General features: G+C 40.3%; 1 protein-coding gene across 1 annotated transcript in view; it reads right to left on the reverse strand.

The window, feature by feature from the left end:
- Positions 1 to 272: 272 nt before the first annotated feature.
- The window catches only part of LOC103803807 (protein CLEC16A-like), a gene marked incomplete at its 3' end in the record, with an annotated part of 19,806 nt that continues 6,072 nt past the window's right edge, over positions 273 to 14,006 (reverse strand). The window contains exons 8-12 of the mRNA XM_009076384.1: positions 12,641 to 12,694; positions 10,168 to 10,281; positions 5,571 to 5,799; positions 4,086 to 4,215; positions 273 to 373 (exon numbers count right to left, since the gene is read on the reverse strand). Of these exons, the coding sequence (XP_009074632.1) occupies positions 273 to 373; positions 4,086 to 4,215; positions 5,571 to 5,799; positions 10,168 to 10,281; positions 12,641 to 12,694 (628 nt within the window). The remainder of the gene's footprint in view (positions 374 to 4,085; positions 4,216 to 5,570; positions 5,800 to 10,167; positions 10,282 to 12,640; positions 12,695 to 14,006) is intronic.

Consider the following 14,006-nt stretch of genomic DNA (forward strand, 5'->3'; position numbering starts at 1 on the left):
CTTGGAGGTCTTTTCCAACTCGGCTGACTGTGATTTTATGAAACTAACCCCATGTTTTTTCAACCTGTTCCTCTATTATTATTATTATTTCTCAGAATACACTGGTTACTGTAAGGCCTCTTGGAACAATACATAATTATGGATTTCTGGGGATCTCCCTGCCCTGTTCTAAAGAAGAGCAATAAACAGCCCCATAAAACAGATGACTATATTGCAGTTTATAGCTTCTTCCAACCCTGGACTTGCAGTTAACTGCACACAACAGCACTTACCTTTGTTGTGTGACATTGCATACAGAAGACAGAGCACAAAGAGGGCATAGTAATCATCTTCAGCACAGTCCAGTGCATTATAGACCATGTCAAGAAAAGGCCTGTGGAAAGGGGTAATTTAAAAAGAGTTAAGAAAAACCAAACATATCTACAGAAAAAGGAGTATCTCATCACACATGCAGCTAATGGAAGGGGCAGATTTACAGCAATGCCCATTGTGAGTCTCTGTTTCAGAGCAGTCAGACTACAGCCATGCCCTGTATGTACTCTCTCACATTAATGCTGATGTTTTAACAGGATTTCTTACATAATACTTTCCCAACAACTGATTGTTCACACCTTTACTGGGTTGTTAGCAGCACATTCACATGTATGCAGAAGTGTTGTAAAGCTTGTTTTGAGTGTCTACATAAGTAACTTCAAGGAGCTGCTTCACTGTTTCCTAAGTGAATCTCACCTTGAAACTCATGCACTAAACAGATCTGAAAAGTTTTTACTACTTCAAGTAAGTAGTTTTCACCAGAAGTTTGGAGGAAGCTACTTTTATTCTAAAACAATCAGACACTTTACTGTCCCAACAGTTACAGAAAAGCAAAATGAACAAGGAAAAAACATTTGAATGGAAAAAAAAGAAAGCTTTGGACTGCAGATGAGCTTTGTTTTCCTGAGTTGAAACATCTGTAACTTGTGACACATATACACGAAGTTACAAACAGTGCCAAGTTCATCCTTTACCTGTACCCCAGAGGGACCACAGAAGTAAATTTAATCCAGAAGCTGTTTGGGCAGATCAGACATGGCTTGGAGTCAGCTGATACTAGCACAAGCTCCTTGCCTTAAGTGGACTTGCATCCAATCAGTCCAGAGCACACAGAAATTAAAGACATTTCCACAATTGTCCCAGACAAACAAAGAAACAATCTATCAGGGAAGTGTCACAGCCACCAGAAGACAACAGTTTAGAACCCTGACCAGTATTTTTTAACAGAGAAGGGAAAAAAATTCCTTACAACACCCAAATTACAAGCACATAAAATACAGCAAAATAACATCGAAGTCATAAAAACAAACACATTTCCCTGCCTGCAAACCTAGCAGAGGAGAAACATCCACTGCAAACTCCTCGCTGTGGTTAGCTGTGGGTCACAAGGGCTACCAGAGACCAGAACACAACATACTTCAGTTCCTCTCCCAGACCTGTGGCGCCACCATGGTCACACTTAATGTGTCCCAGTCAGCCACCGAGCCCCAGTCACAACAATGGGCTCAGCTTCCCGTCAGCTCCACCACCTCACCAGCATCTCTTTTACTGAAACAAGGACCAGAGCAACAGAACATACTGTTCCCTGCTCAGCCCGTGACTCTGCAGGATGTCTGAGCACTTCTGAGGCTGATGATCAGCATCCTCTCCCATAAATGCCACCGAGTTACATCCCCCTCTGCCCAAGGTCAACACTGCTCTAAGCACCTGAACCAAATTTCCCACATATTGTAGGTCTCCAAATGCAGGCTGAAAGAACCTAAATGTTGAGAACAAACCAAGAGTAACTTCAGACTTCCTAAGCATTAAACAGGCTCTGCAAGCCTCACACCACCCTCAAATGGAGCTTTTAACACAGCAAAGGGAGTTCAAGGTTTAAAGCAGAAATAGGACCAAGATATCCAGGGTCAAGATTACTAAAACACTTAAGTGCAAGATAACACTAGGTCTGTTTTCAGGCCAGCAATAGACAGTAACTAACCTAAAACTGACTTATGCTATAAAAGTCATATTTAGTATGACTTTATTAAAGCCAATGTTTTTAGCAGGTCAAAGCTGCTGAAATATCAGCATTAACACCAATATCACACAGTATTAAATGACTTCTGCAATCTCTCGTGCATTTTTCATTATTTTGCCCCTGCATACTAATTTGATTTGTGAAATTACATAACTTGAAAAAAATATTATCACAGCAGCAAGAGAAATCATTTTAATTCCAGATCCTTCTTCACAGCATCTATTCATCTGCATTGTCAGAGTCTCAGTCACAATAATCTGAGCCCAAACCACTCATCAACAGCTCCTCATGTAGACTAAATACATGACAGACCCAGAAAAACTTCAGATATAAGAAAGGACCAACAAAAGCCACAACACAGTATGGAAAAACATGAAAAAAAAAAGCTTTGCTGTGCAGCATATCATGAGAAAAGTAACTTAAAACATGTCTTTAGCTTTGCTGTGTAGCATATCATAAGAGAAAAGTAACTTAAAACATGTCTTTAAGCTTAAACTTTCCAGCAGTGAGATCCATCAGAGTAAAATCACACCTAAAATACTTAAGCTTTCTCTTTTATCTTCTTCACAGTAGTAAGAAGTCCAAGGGAAATTGAAAACTTGACTTAGCAGGGGGTTGGGGCTGGATGATCTGTAAGGTCCATCCCAACTCCTAAATTGTATGATTCTATGACTCAGTGATTCCAAGCAGTGTAGGACAGAACCTACACACACTCGAGCAAACCTCTTGAGAAATTTAGCTGCTGTTTCAAATCCTACATTTGGCATAGACAATAACACAAAATCTGGAGCTACAGCAGCTTCTCCATGGATATTTCCAAAAACTCACATAGAAAACTCAGGCCAGAACTGCCCTGCACAAGGCCTTATCCTTATCTGAAAGCTATTCTTAGCTCTGCACATTCTTTGAAGTTGGTTATTTTCAGGAAACATGCAGGCTGCTGTGAGATCATATCTGCATATCAAGAGAGCCCTGAACTGCAGACGTTTGCCAGATGCATTGCTCTCTCACATCCAAGTATCTTCCACTTTTCAAGCCCCAAGTGTCCTAGGTGCTTTAGCATTCAGTGCAGTCTCTGCCCATTTCTTTCTCAGAGTCATTTGGCACATATTTTAGTCAAATTACCAATAGTCTAGAACAATGTATTTTAAAGCCAGTTTAAGTCAAGGTTCAATTTCACTTTTACAATGAAATTAAATGTTATCTTTATTAATGAATGTAATCTAAGCTACATCAGAGCTATAATGGAGACAGAATGAAATTCTGGGAACAGCAGGCAGCACTTCCCAAGTTTAAAAATAAATTTTCAATCCTATCAAACATGTGCATTTCCTCAAGGGCCACACTTGCAATTACTTTTAAGCCAGATACAGGACATTCAGTTTCTTTCTTTTAACATCCTACTAACAGGAATACAAGATTCTTACTGAGGTATTTTATAGCTATTTAATACATCCAAGTTTAAATTCTGAAACGAGGGTGATTTCTGCTCCAAGAAACTCTGAAAAACTGTATTTCCTATAGAAGTTTTCCATAACCCTAAGATATACTAATGGACCCTGGAAACTCTACTTAGGTTAGAAGGATTTATTTGTAACTACCACTACTAAAATTCAGCCCTGAACTGAGGATTTTTCCTTGTTTTTTTCCCTATAGGTGCATACAAAATTGACAAATGTGACCACACATGTAACTAAGAAAATTTCTGGCTTTATTTAGAGGTTTAGAAAATTCTGGAATGAAAACATTTATGTACTGATTTTGTTGTGTTAATGCTATTTAATTTAACTTTACCAACTTAATGCTGCTCAGTTGCCATAAAGGAAAGCACAGACTTTACAACAGAACAGGATCATCTCTGAAATTCATCAGCAGAGGCTACATCTCACTTTTCTGCAGATTCATCTCTCTGTGACCCAGAACAACCCTGTAATTTTACCTGGAGGCAGATTTGAAACATGCCTTAAGAGAAGTGGGTTAAGGGGAGGGCAAGGAAAGAAACAATGCAGCAAAATACGTTACAGTTCTATACCTGCTCCAGTTTGTCACCTCACTCCCAGAAGCAGCTGCACTCTTCTCTTCATCTGTTGTGTTCTGCTCTGTCACAGTGGAGATAGACAGTTCTGACAGCTTACACCTCTCCATGATCACCATCTCTATCTCTACAAAACCAAAACACACCACCAAAATCGGGTATTTCTAACAAAGTTATCACAAGCTCTTTTGCACTTTCTATTTGGCATTAAGAGGTATAACCATAAGCTCAGAATGGTTAAAGAATAGAGAGATGTAGGCAAATTTTCTTCCCAATAAAGAACTTTGCTTACATTACTTTAAGGAATTTAACACGGTAAGAAATGTATACATATACATTCATATCTAAAGAAAATATACATATCTTGGCAAATAAACAAGCACCAGGAAGCTCCCTCCCCACAAACCACAAGAAGGAAAAGCACAGAACCACTTTCTGAAAAGAGGTTTCTTTGTGAGGATGCTGGTGAGATTGGGCCATGGGTGGGCACCTGTTTCCTAGAGGGTGTGAACATCTCTCTGCACTCACAGCAGACAACACACCTGATCCCCAGGGCTCTGTACCTACTGAGTACAACTATTGGGACCCAACATAGCTTCTGCTTAAGAAGTTCTGACAAAAATGATAATTCAATGCACCAGTTTGAAGAGCTGATCATTTCATAGTTTCTTCATGTCATGGCAGACAACACACCGTCAGTTATGTGACACCACTTGGGGAAAACATGGCACAGACTGCTTACCTAAATCTAAATTCAGCCACGTCTGGACAGGACTGTCAAAGCATAATGCTCTTGTTTTCAATTGCCTGCATGTAATTCTGCTCATTTTTCTCAATTTCTGCCTCAAGTACATACTAGTTTCTGATGTACACCCTTCTGACACCTACTAACCAGGAAAACGCACAGCTACAATATGCTGTGACACCACCCACCTTAGAGAAGCAATTCTTCTTAGGTTTGCATTACATCAAAAATCCTGAACATGTACAATTAAGCAATCCAAGAGTTGAAGCTGTTTTCAGTTTTGAGCTATTTGATGTCATCTACCAAGTACTCTCAGCACACCTGCTGAATTGTATCAGTGCAACATGCATAACATCCTCCTGACTAACCTGGAAGGGTGAAGTGGCCACACCACTTGCTTTACCACAGAAGGAAAAGCTCCAAAGTTGTCAGAAGTCTACTTATCAAGTGCCTTATGACCACAAGGTCCAATGCCTGCATTTGTGATAAGGGCTGAAGCCCAGGGCAAGATCTGAAAATCCTTTCACACCTTTCAGTCAGACCAGGAGTACATGTTCTGACAGAACAATTTAACCTGAGAAAATGATACAGCCAAAAGGACTTTCACAAATGTAACAGTCCCACGTTTACCCAGTGCAACAAGAGAACAAGTCACATAACAGATCACAACTGGGTCTACACAGCAATTCAAAGTGCCCTAAATTGAAAGCATCATTTTTATTTGCTGGTTTACTCACCCTCATTTTCACTGCTTGTTCTTATGCCCTTGGAACTTGCTTCTGTACCCTTAGCTTTATCAAGGTCATCTTGGTTATCTTCAGATCCTCTCTCCTCTTCATCCTCTTCACCCACATTTTTATAGTTGGGTCTTTTCTGTATCCTCTTCTTCCCTTTCTGTTTGTTAATTTCAAGAGACCTCTCAAGTGTTTCTGTTGGTTTTATGAAACATCTGATACTTGACTTTGCCTGTAAATTTTTAGAGTTTATAACTCAGTAACAACCAAAAAAATCCCACAAGAACACCCCCAGGACTTTTCTTTCGGGGAATAACAAAAAAGTAGCATGAAAGTTGCATAATGTATTTCCCCCCTTTCTGCATTTACTTCTTACAATTGCTTCCTAGAATCAGGGAGCTACTTTCTGTATGGAGAATGCATGTGCTTAACATCCTTGTGTTTCTCCCATGCTGTTAGCCATGGGAGCAAAACAACACATGAGACCAGTAAACAGGGAGCCATGAGCTGGCTCACCTCAGGAAATAATGAGGAGAAAAGAAATCAACACACACATTCTGTTCTGCTAAACACAACAAGGCTATATATTTAAAGCATTCTAAAATCACTTCAAAGTAACTGACATAGTATGTGCTTTATTATACAACAGTTGAGGTACTGCTATTTTATCCTTTTAAAATGTCTTTCACCCTTATTTTCAGTAATGGGTTATCTTGTGCAATGTGTGCTGGTAAAATAAGGCAGTTCCAGTAATACCTTCTGTGGGAAGGAGAAAGTAGGTTAAACAAGAAACATGCACTAGGCAGAACTGGCCCACAGCTGAATTTATGCAGGAAAACAGCTCTCACAGGAAGCAAGGCAAACCCTCCTGTGATCAGCAGATCTCCATGGGTACTCACTGCCCATTCCTAAGTATCAGCACTTAGAGCTGATGGTCATTTCTGCCCTGAACTGAATTTCAGTAAAAGGTGCCACTTGTTCTTGTCATGGCAACTGCCAATGCTCCCTGCAGTAAACCATTCAGGGTACTTTGTACTTATACACAGCAACTGCAACCCTTGTCAGCTTCTGGTTTTGTTAGGCATTCTTTACTCCTTTAGTCTCCTAGCAAGAGGACACATAACTCTGCTTCTAGTAACCTCAGTCCTTACTGTCTACACCTCATTCCACTTTAATTCACCTTATCAGGAAGAGGAATATAGATATGAGGCTCTACTTTGCGTTTTAGAAACTATGTGTTAGTTAGAAACTGACAGTCACACTTCAATGTAAACATATCAAGACATCTAAGGGCCAAGAGATGAGCAGTGTTAGGTACAGGGCAGGGGTGTAGAGGTAACTGTGGCTCATCACAACACACAGATATCCCCAAGACAACAAGCTCAGGAGAGTATCCGAATGGTTAACACAGGAAATTAGAACAGAAAGGAAGCAGTGAAAGATAAATGTGGCTCTGACTTAAGAACAAGCAATTCTACACTCAGTCAAAAAGTAAATTAAAAACTTGCTCATCACTTTTCTCAACTAACCTCGAAACAAGCAATTCTAAGGTAACTTCTCAAAGTTTCCAATATTCAGTAGAAGTTGCAATTTCTTTGCAACAGAAAACACCACAGTAATAACTTTGTAATGATCATGAACAACTTATAGTCCAAAGATCAGCCCCTGAAATGGGTAACAATGCTCAAAAAAACCAACTTTCTGCTCTACGTAGTCCCATCAGCAACAAGAAACTGCCTCAGTGTGACCGGTCTATGCCTCCACATCTGCAGCTGATGTTGTCCTCACTGTGTTGAGCTGTGCATCAGCAGAAGACTCCAAGCAATACAAGCAGCATCAATGAGAGCAGCTCACTTGCCAGCAGAGCATGAAGCTCTCTAGCTGCAGAGCTCTTTGTGCACATAACCAACCCCACCACTGGGCTTTCTGACAGCACAGGCTTTCCCCTCTGTGGTTTCATTGAAGAATAGGGTTGAATTTACTAAGAATGAAAGTTTCTCCTGTGGAAGTTTCTCCCCTCACACTACACTCCCTGTAACAAAGCTCCCCCTCTAGCAGTTTCTCCAAGGGTCTGTTGCAGAGAGCCTATACTCCTATTTTTTCCCTGTTCAGGTATGACTGAATTCCCAGTTTACCTGCTATGAGGACACCTCTAAGTACAGTAAGAAGCAGCAACCAAAATAATACCACAAACATAAGAGAATAGATGAACAGGAGTTTATAGGAAACCCCTAATACTTCTGACATTAGTGGGAGCACACAAACACATGCTATAGGTATTTTGCAACCCTGTACAGTAACTGTAACAGGAAAAGAAAATATCACTTCTGTTAACAATTGGTGCTCCACCCTCCTGCCACAAATTTCCTAGTAACAAAGCTGCTTCTGCACAACTAACACGACATTCACACGCAGCTAGCAGAAGGTCAGACATTTCCTAACTCAAGAGATGATCTTAAAGCATCCAGACAGCTCTGCCATTCCACTGTAGTTTTTTTCTAACAAACATTAGATTCTAAATATCAAGGCCAGCAGAACAAAATACCAGAGAACCCAAAAGCTGCTGGCTCAGCTTCCAATGCACAGTGGGAAGAAATTTGGAAAAGTTGTACTTTGTCATGGAAGAGTTGAAGCATTTCCCCCTTGAATCCCTCAGACCTATAGCCACTGCTGGAACGAGTGTGCATAAAACCAATCTACTGCTTCTTGTAAATGAAACATTTAGCCAGCAGCTGCTGGCCAGTCAGGCAGGCAGGAGGGGACACACTCAGGTTTCAGGCAGAACTACAGTCTGAGGCCCCTTACAGTAATGTCATAGCCCCTTCTTACTGCCATTCCCACACAGGCCTTCAGGAAGTAACAAACTAGCATTTCACAGACTGTGAAACCCACAACAAAAGGGAAAATATTATACACAGTACATTTTGCAGAGGCCCAGAGAAGCTGACTTTATTACACTTTGCAGAGGCCCAGAGAAGCTGACCTTAGTCATGGGGTGGATTATCAAGGTGCATCCTCCATCCAGACCATGCTATCATCTGAGAAATGCTTGTTAGGCCTTGGCAAACTGCACCTGGACTGAGTCCCTCTTGAGCTTATCAGAAACAGTGTCTGTTCCCAGGAATTAGTGCTGTCTAACGAGCTCCTGCTTTAACGAGCAGCCTTGGAAACTTATCTTTCTTAGCTGAACAACAACCCAACTAGAAGAACACTTTTGTTATCAAACCAGGATGGAAAACTGCAATAACTAAAGCTCACTCTCTTGTGACCCTACAAACAGCTGTCCCAAGTGAGACCCTTTGAGGTCTCGATTCCCAGAAGATAAGGGGCTAATGTCTATGTCCCAGACACTGATAACTGCACAGCTGTGGAGCCAGCCAAGGACTGCTGGTAGTAACAAACAACAACTGTTGGTAATAACCAAGGACTGTTGGGATTAACATACTGTGAGAAACAAAGAGATATGGCTGGAGAATGTGGGCCATGCACAGGGCAGAGAAATCAGGCCATGAGAAGGGACCCTCAAGCCCAGAACTCTGGACATCTCATCACCCAGACAGACAACTGGATTGACACTGAAATCAGCACTATCAGCTGGATCAACACTGACCCCAGTATCAATATCCCATCAGCTGGATCGATGCTGGAACCAGGACAGATCATGTCTTTCTCTCTCTCTCTTCCTCTTTCTCTACTTAATTCATCTCTCCCTTTTAAATTTCTCTCCTCTTTCACCCTATCCCCTTTATCCAAACCCACTGCCACATGCCTTTATAGCAGGCCAGGGACTAATTCCCCAACCTCCATGCCAAGTATGTACCTTACTAATCAAACTTTCTGATTGTTTGTGGACCCTCTGACTCCTGTCATTCCCTACCACCACGAGCATTTAGGAATTTTAAGTGCTGTCTTCCCCTAAGGGTGGGACATCACACACCTACACCATCAGTAACAATGTGAAGGTACAAGGGCAATGACAAAAGGGACAGCACTCCCACCTCTCTGTGGCTGCTCTGTATTCTCACATGCACACTGATGCACACTTCCAAAAATTACCAGTTTCACTCCTAAAACACTGGAATTATTCAGATGAAAATCTTTCTTTCCTTCTAGATACAAAGGATTTACCAGAAGTCCAGGTACATTTTCTAAGTCTCTCATTTCTACTACATGCTCTGTAAGGAAATAATTTCACGGGAAAGTTGTAATGATTCATTTCTATTTCACTACCAAAGAGCAGGTAACAAAAAACAAGCACAGAAAACTGGATTACAAAAATGTCCCCTCAAAATGATGAAAGCCTTTGCAGTTTTTGTGTCCCCTGCAAAATCAACCAAGTATTCTAATTCATGTCATATCCATTCTTATATCACTACCTGAAATACACACACATGCATCAGAAATTTTGCAACTTTGACAAGAACATTGCACAGAGCATTTTTCTACTGTTAGATCCAACCACTCAAGCTGAATGAAGCCTATTGCTGCTCTTCTCAGCACAATCACTTTGGCTTACCAGTTTCCAGATACCTAATTTTGTTTTTCAAATCCTTCCTTTGCCTCTAAAAAAAATAAAACTCAAGATCAGTTGGCTACTTACTGAGTTTTTCTGTACATCTTGCTCGACTTTTGAAGAAAACACTGAGAGGTCACCATTGAGTATGACCTCAGCCAATGAGTTCACCAAAGGAGCATAATGTATGATTAGAAAAACCTATTAAAAGAAGAGGAAAGAAATATCAGACATATTTACAAAACACATAGAGTTTCACAATTTCAGTCGCTGAACATACTACTTTGACTTTGTTAACTGTTATCCTTAGTTTATATATACAAGTACAACCACTGATAGTTCATTAAATCAGCTTTAAAACACGAGACCATAATCCTCTCTACAGGTATTTGACTTTTCTCTACCTCTCAAGTTACCCAGTTTTAGTAACTCCTCATATGCTTGTCTCCTTCTGAGAAATGCAAATTCTCTCTCCTCATCACCTTTGAGATGAAAGCTGTGCAATATTCTAGCAAGGAACTCCAGAAATTTTTATGAACAACACAACCTGATTATGGCACAGAGCATCCATAGACTTTCTTGGATGCCAATGACTGGCTGGGCCCCAGAAAGTTCTGTGCTGTGCACACAATTGCTGTGCAGGGACTGATGAGTAAACGCCATGCAATAGGCTGAACTGGAGCAGAACAGCTTTTCTGGCTCTGAAACTGCAACAAATTTAGGTCTAGCTGCAAAGCTGCCAGGTACCACAGGGATAAGGACCACACTGCCCTGCCAGAACTGACTGGAGCTTTAACAGAGTTCCCTGTTCACACTAACTACTCTGATTTTGAGCCAAGGCTTCCAAGTCTGGGCCAGCACACAACTGGCTCATGCACAGAACCAGCTTGGGTCCAGTTGCAAGAGCCTTATGTCAGCTTATATCCATTCTCTTCACAGGAATATCAGAGCTGGAACCCTAAACAGTGGCTCTACCTGCATAATTCCCACAATTTCTAAGCCATAAATCCAATCATTGTTTTGACAACACATAACTAAACATTCTTCACAGGTTTTCTGATGTAGTCAGAACTATTCCAGACCTTCAAAAGAGAAGTGATTATTAGCACACAAGGGTGATGCATGTCAAACTTTGGAAAGTCACAACACACTTCAAAAAGACTTTGAACAACCTCCAAATCACTCAGGCTTCTGCCAGTTCAGAAAGTGTAGCCTGACTGTACACAGGCCTGTTTGGGGGAAGTACATCACATGTTATTTTGTGAACAGCAGTGGATGTTAAGCTGCTGGCATATGTCTCTCCAGCACTTGTCTCTAATACAGGAGGAGTACATGGAGTGTATGCCTGGTGTCAGGAACAGAAATAGTCAGCAAGGTGTGTCAGATACTCAGGGGACAGTTTTCCATCAATGACACAATGCAGGTTATAAGGTGGAAAAAGATCTGTTTCTGCCAGTTACAGAAACAATACCTTGATTTTCTATGTCACATCTCATTCTGACACAAAATTTGTTCTCAGTTCTTTATGCTCAGCTCCGTTTTCTTTTGAAAAAAGAATGAAGAACACAGACATAAATCTTGAAGTGACACCTAGTCAACACTTCCACTGAAATCAAGGAGGTTATAAGAGGTCAATTTAGACAACCCTATGCTCCAGATCCCTTTAGCCACAAACTGTTGCTCCCATGGTTTTATCTGTGGTAAATGACTCCCACACCACCACAACTTCCTAGGTTTAAATTAAGGAGCATCAAATTACACCATCCAGAAAAAAAAATTTACAAAAATCACACCACTGGCAAAGCTCTGGAAAAAAAAAAGATGAAATTATGGGCCAGGCCATAATAAAATAACTATTGAAAAACCTCAAGTTCAAATAAAAATTGTAAATCCTATGAATACAAGTCAAAGCTATTTTCAGAGAATGCAATTTAAAAAACTAGTCTCATAGTAATGCACTGAAAACTACAGGGAGAAACGATTCATCTTCTCCATAATAAAAAACATCCACTCTAAAACTCCTAATTTGAAAATAGGTTCCAGAAAGAAAAGGAGGTGGCACTGTAAGAACAAAAAATAACAAGCACATCATTAGAGACTTAGGTCTCAGGCACAATGAAGTGCAAACTGTGAGAAAGTGACATTTTGGTAGTGGTGGTTTGGGTTTTCAAACCTGAAATCTTCCACAGCTTAAGCAGATGCAAATGCAATGCAGCACCTAAATGTCATCTGCCATTTTACCTAGGTCTGTCCTGGGATGTTGCAGGACTGCCAGGTGTGTACACACCCTGTAACCATGGAATGCTCTAAGGTTACCCTGTGCTATGGGATCCTCAGAACAAGGACATTAACTCAAGGAAGATGCTGTTTTGGCTGCCCATAAGGAGAGAAAGATCTTGTCTTTTTTTTTTTTTTTTTCAATGGAAACTGATAGGCTGAAAACTACTTTTGCCAAATTGTCTTGAATGGTTTTGACAAAGCAGATGAAAAGACAACAATTTCAAAGTTACAACAGCACTGCAAAACTTGTCTTGAAAGGACAAATACTTGAAACACTTACTTGAGAAAGAAGATAGAGAGAAACTTGAAGACTTATTTTTGGACGCTCTCCACCCTATGGGAAAAAGTTGTGAAAAATGCTGATTTATTTATACAAAGTTAAAGCATTTACACTGTTCAATGTTTTACTTGAAATAAAAGATTTAATATTGTATTGTTCCACACTCTGTTACCAAACACTCAGACAGCATCGTGCTCTAACATTCACTGCTTGCAAACTGTTCCAAATGGAGACTCTTGGATTGAGGACATCCCTTACTCATTTCCAAAATTGCTATTAATTAGTGCCTTTCATAGTCACTTCAGCAACTTAAATTTAACTGCTGACACTTCTCTAAGCAAGTAAATCATACTGGACAAAAATATCTGAAGTACAACTTGAGCACCACAAGCTTATATACCAGTAGTGCTAAAACTTCACCAAATAAATTCATCAGTTATCTCAAGAGGTAAGAACAGCCCAATTTTATGACTGCAAACATCTCTGACCTCATGACAACAAACAAATGTGCTGAACAGGAGGACGAGCAGGTTTTAGTACATGGAAAGAGTCAGAACAGCTGAAATGAAAGTAAGAGTCAGGAAAATGTCAAAGTCTTATCAATGGCATGACAAGAAGCTGATTGTTATCCAGTCTTCAGTGTAAATGCAACATACTGCACTCATCAACTTGCAAGGAATCTGACCTAATGAAGGGATGCTGAAATTCCAAAGCACTGTGTATCCTAAGAACCAACACCACTACAGATCAAAGAAGGAGAAAAAAAAACAATGGAAAAAGCAAAAAAAAAAAAAAAAAAGCAGAAATAAACTGAACAGTGAATTCTGTATGGTTTTACAGGACAAATGAATGCAAGAACTTGTGCAGGTTCTAAAAGAACAGCTTTTATTCCATTAAAAAGGAGTTTCCCACTAAATTTAAAGGCTGTGCCTTAAAAATAAATGCAGCTATCTCACATTCCAACACAGCTTCTCTGCAAACAGAAGCCTCAAGTATCAACCCCAGAAGCTTTTACTTTCTACCTACTGTGGGTTCTTAGCCACGGAAAGTTTACATATATGTGCTGTGAAAAGATATTCTGAGCTGCTTTGGCCAGGAGACAGGTTACCTTATCAGGAAAGGAAATCACACCTCTCCCAGGGGCAGGGAAATTTAAACCCTGTTCCAAACTTGCCGTTCTTGTCTCCACTACTGCTAGCAGTTATCCATCACGTCATCAAAACACTATTTCTTTGGTGAGTAAAATTTAAGCTCTTGTGCTCTGAAACTCAGTCTCAGGGTATTTCCCTTACAGTCACCTTGTTTCGTGTAAAAGGCAAACACAAGTATCAACAGTACTAAACCTACCACAGCAAACACCTGCTGA

Source organism: Acanthisitta chloris, unplaced genomic scaffold (assembly GCF_000695815.1).
Source record: "Acanthisitta chloris isolate BGI_N310 unplaced genomic scaffold, ASM69581v1 scaffold36086, whole genome shotgun sequence".
Taxonomy (NCBI): domain Eukaryota; kingdom Metazoa; phylum Chordata; class Aves; order Passeriformes; family Acanthisittidae; genus Acanthisitta; species Acanthisitta chloris.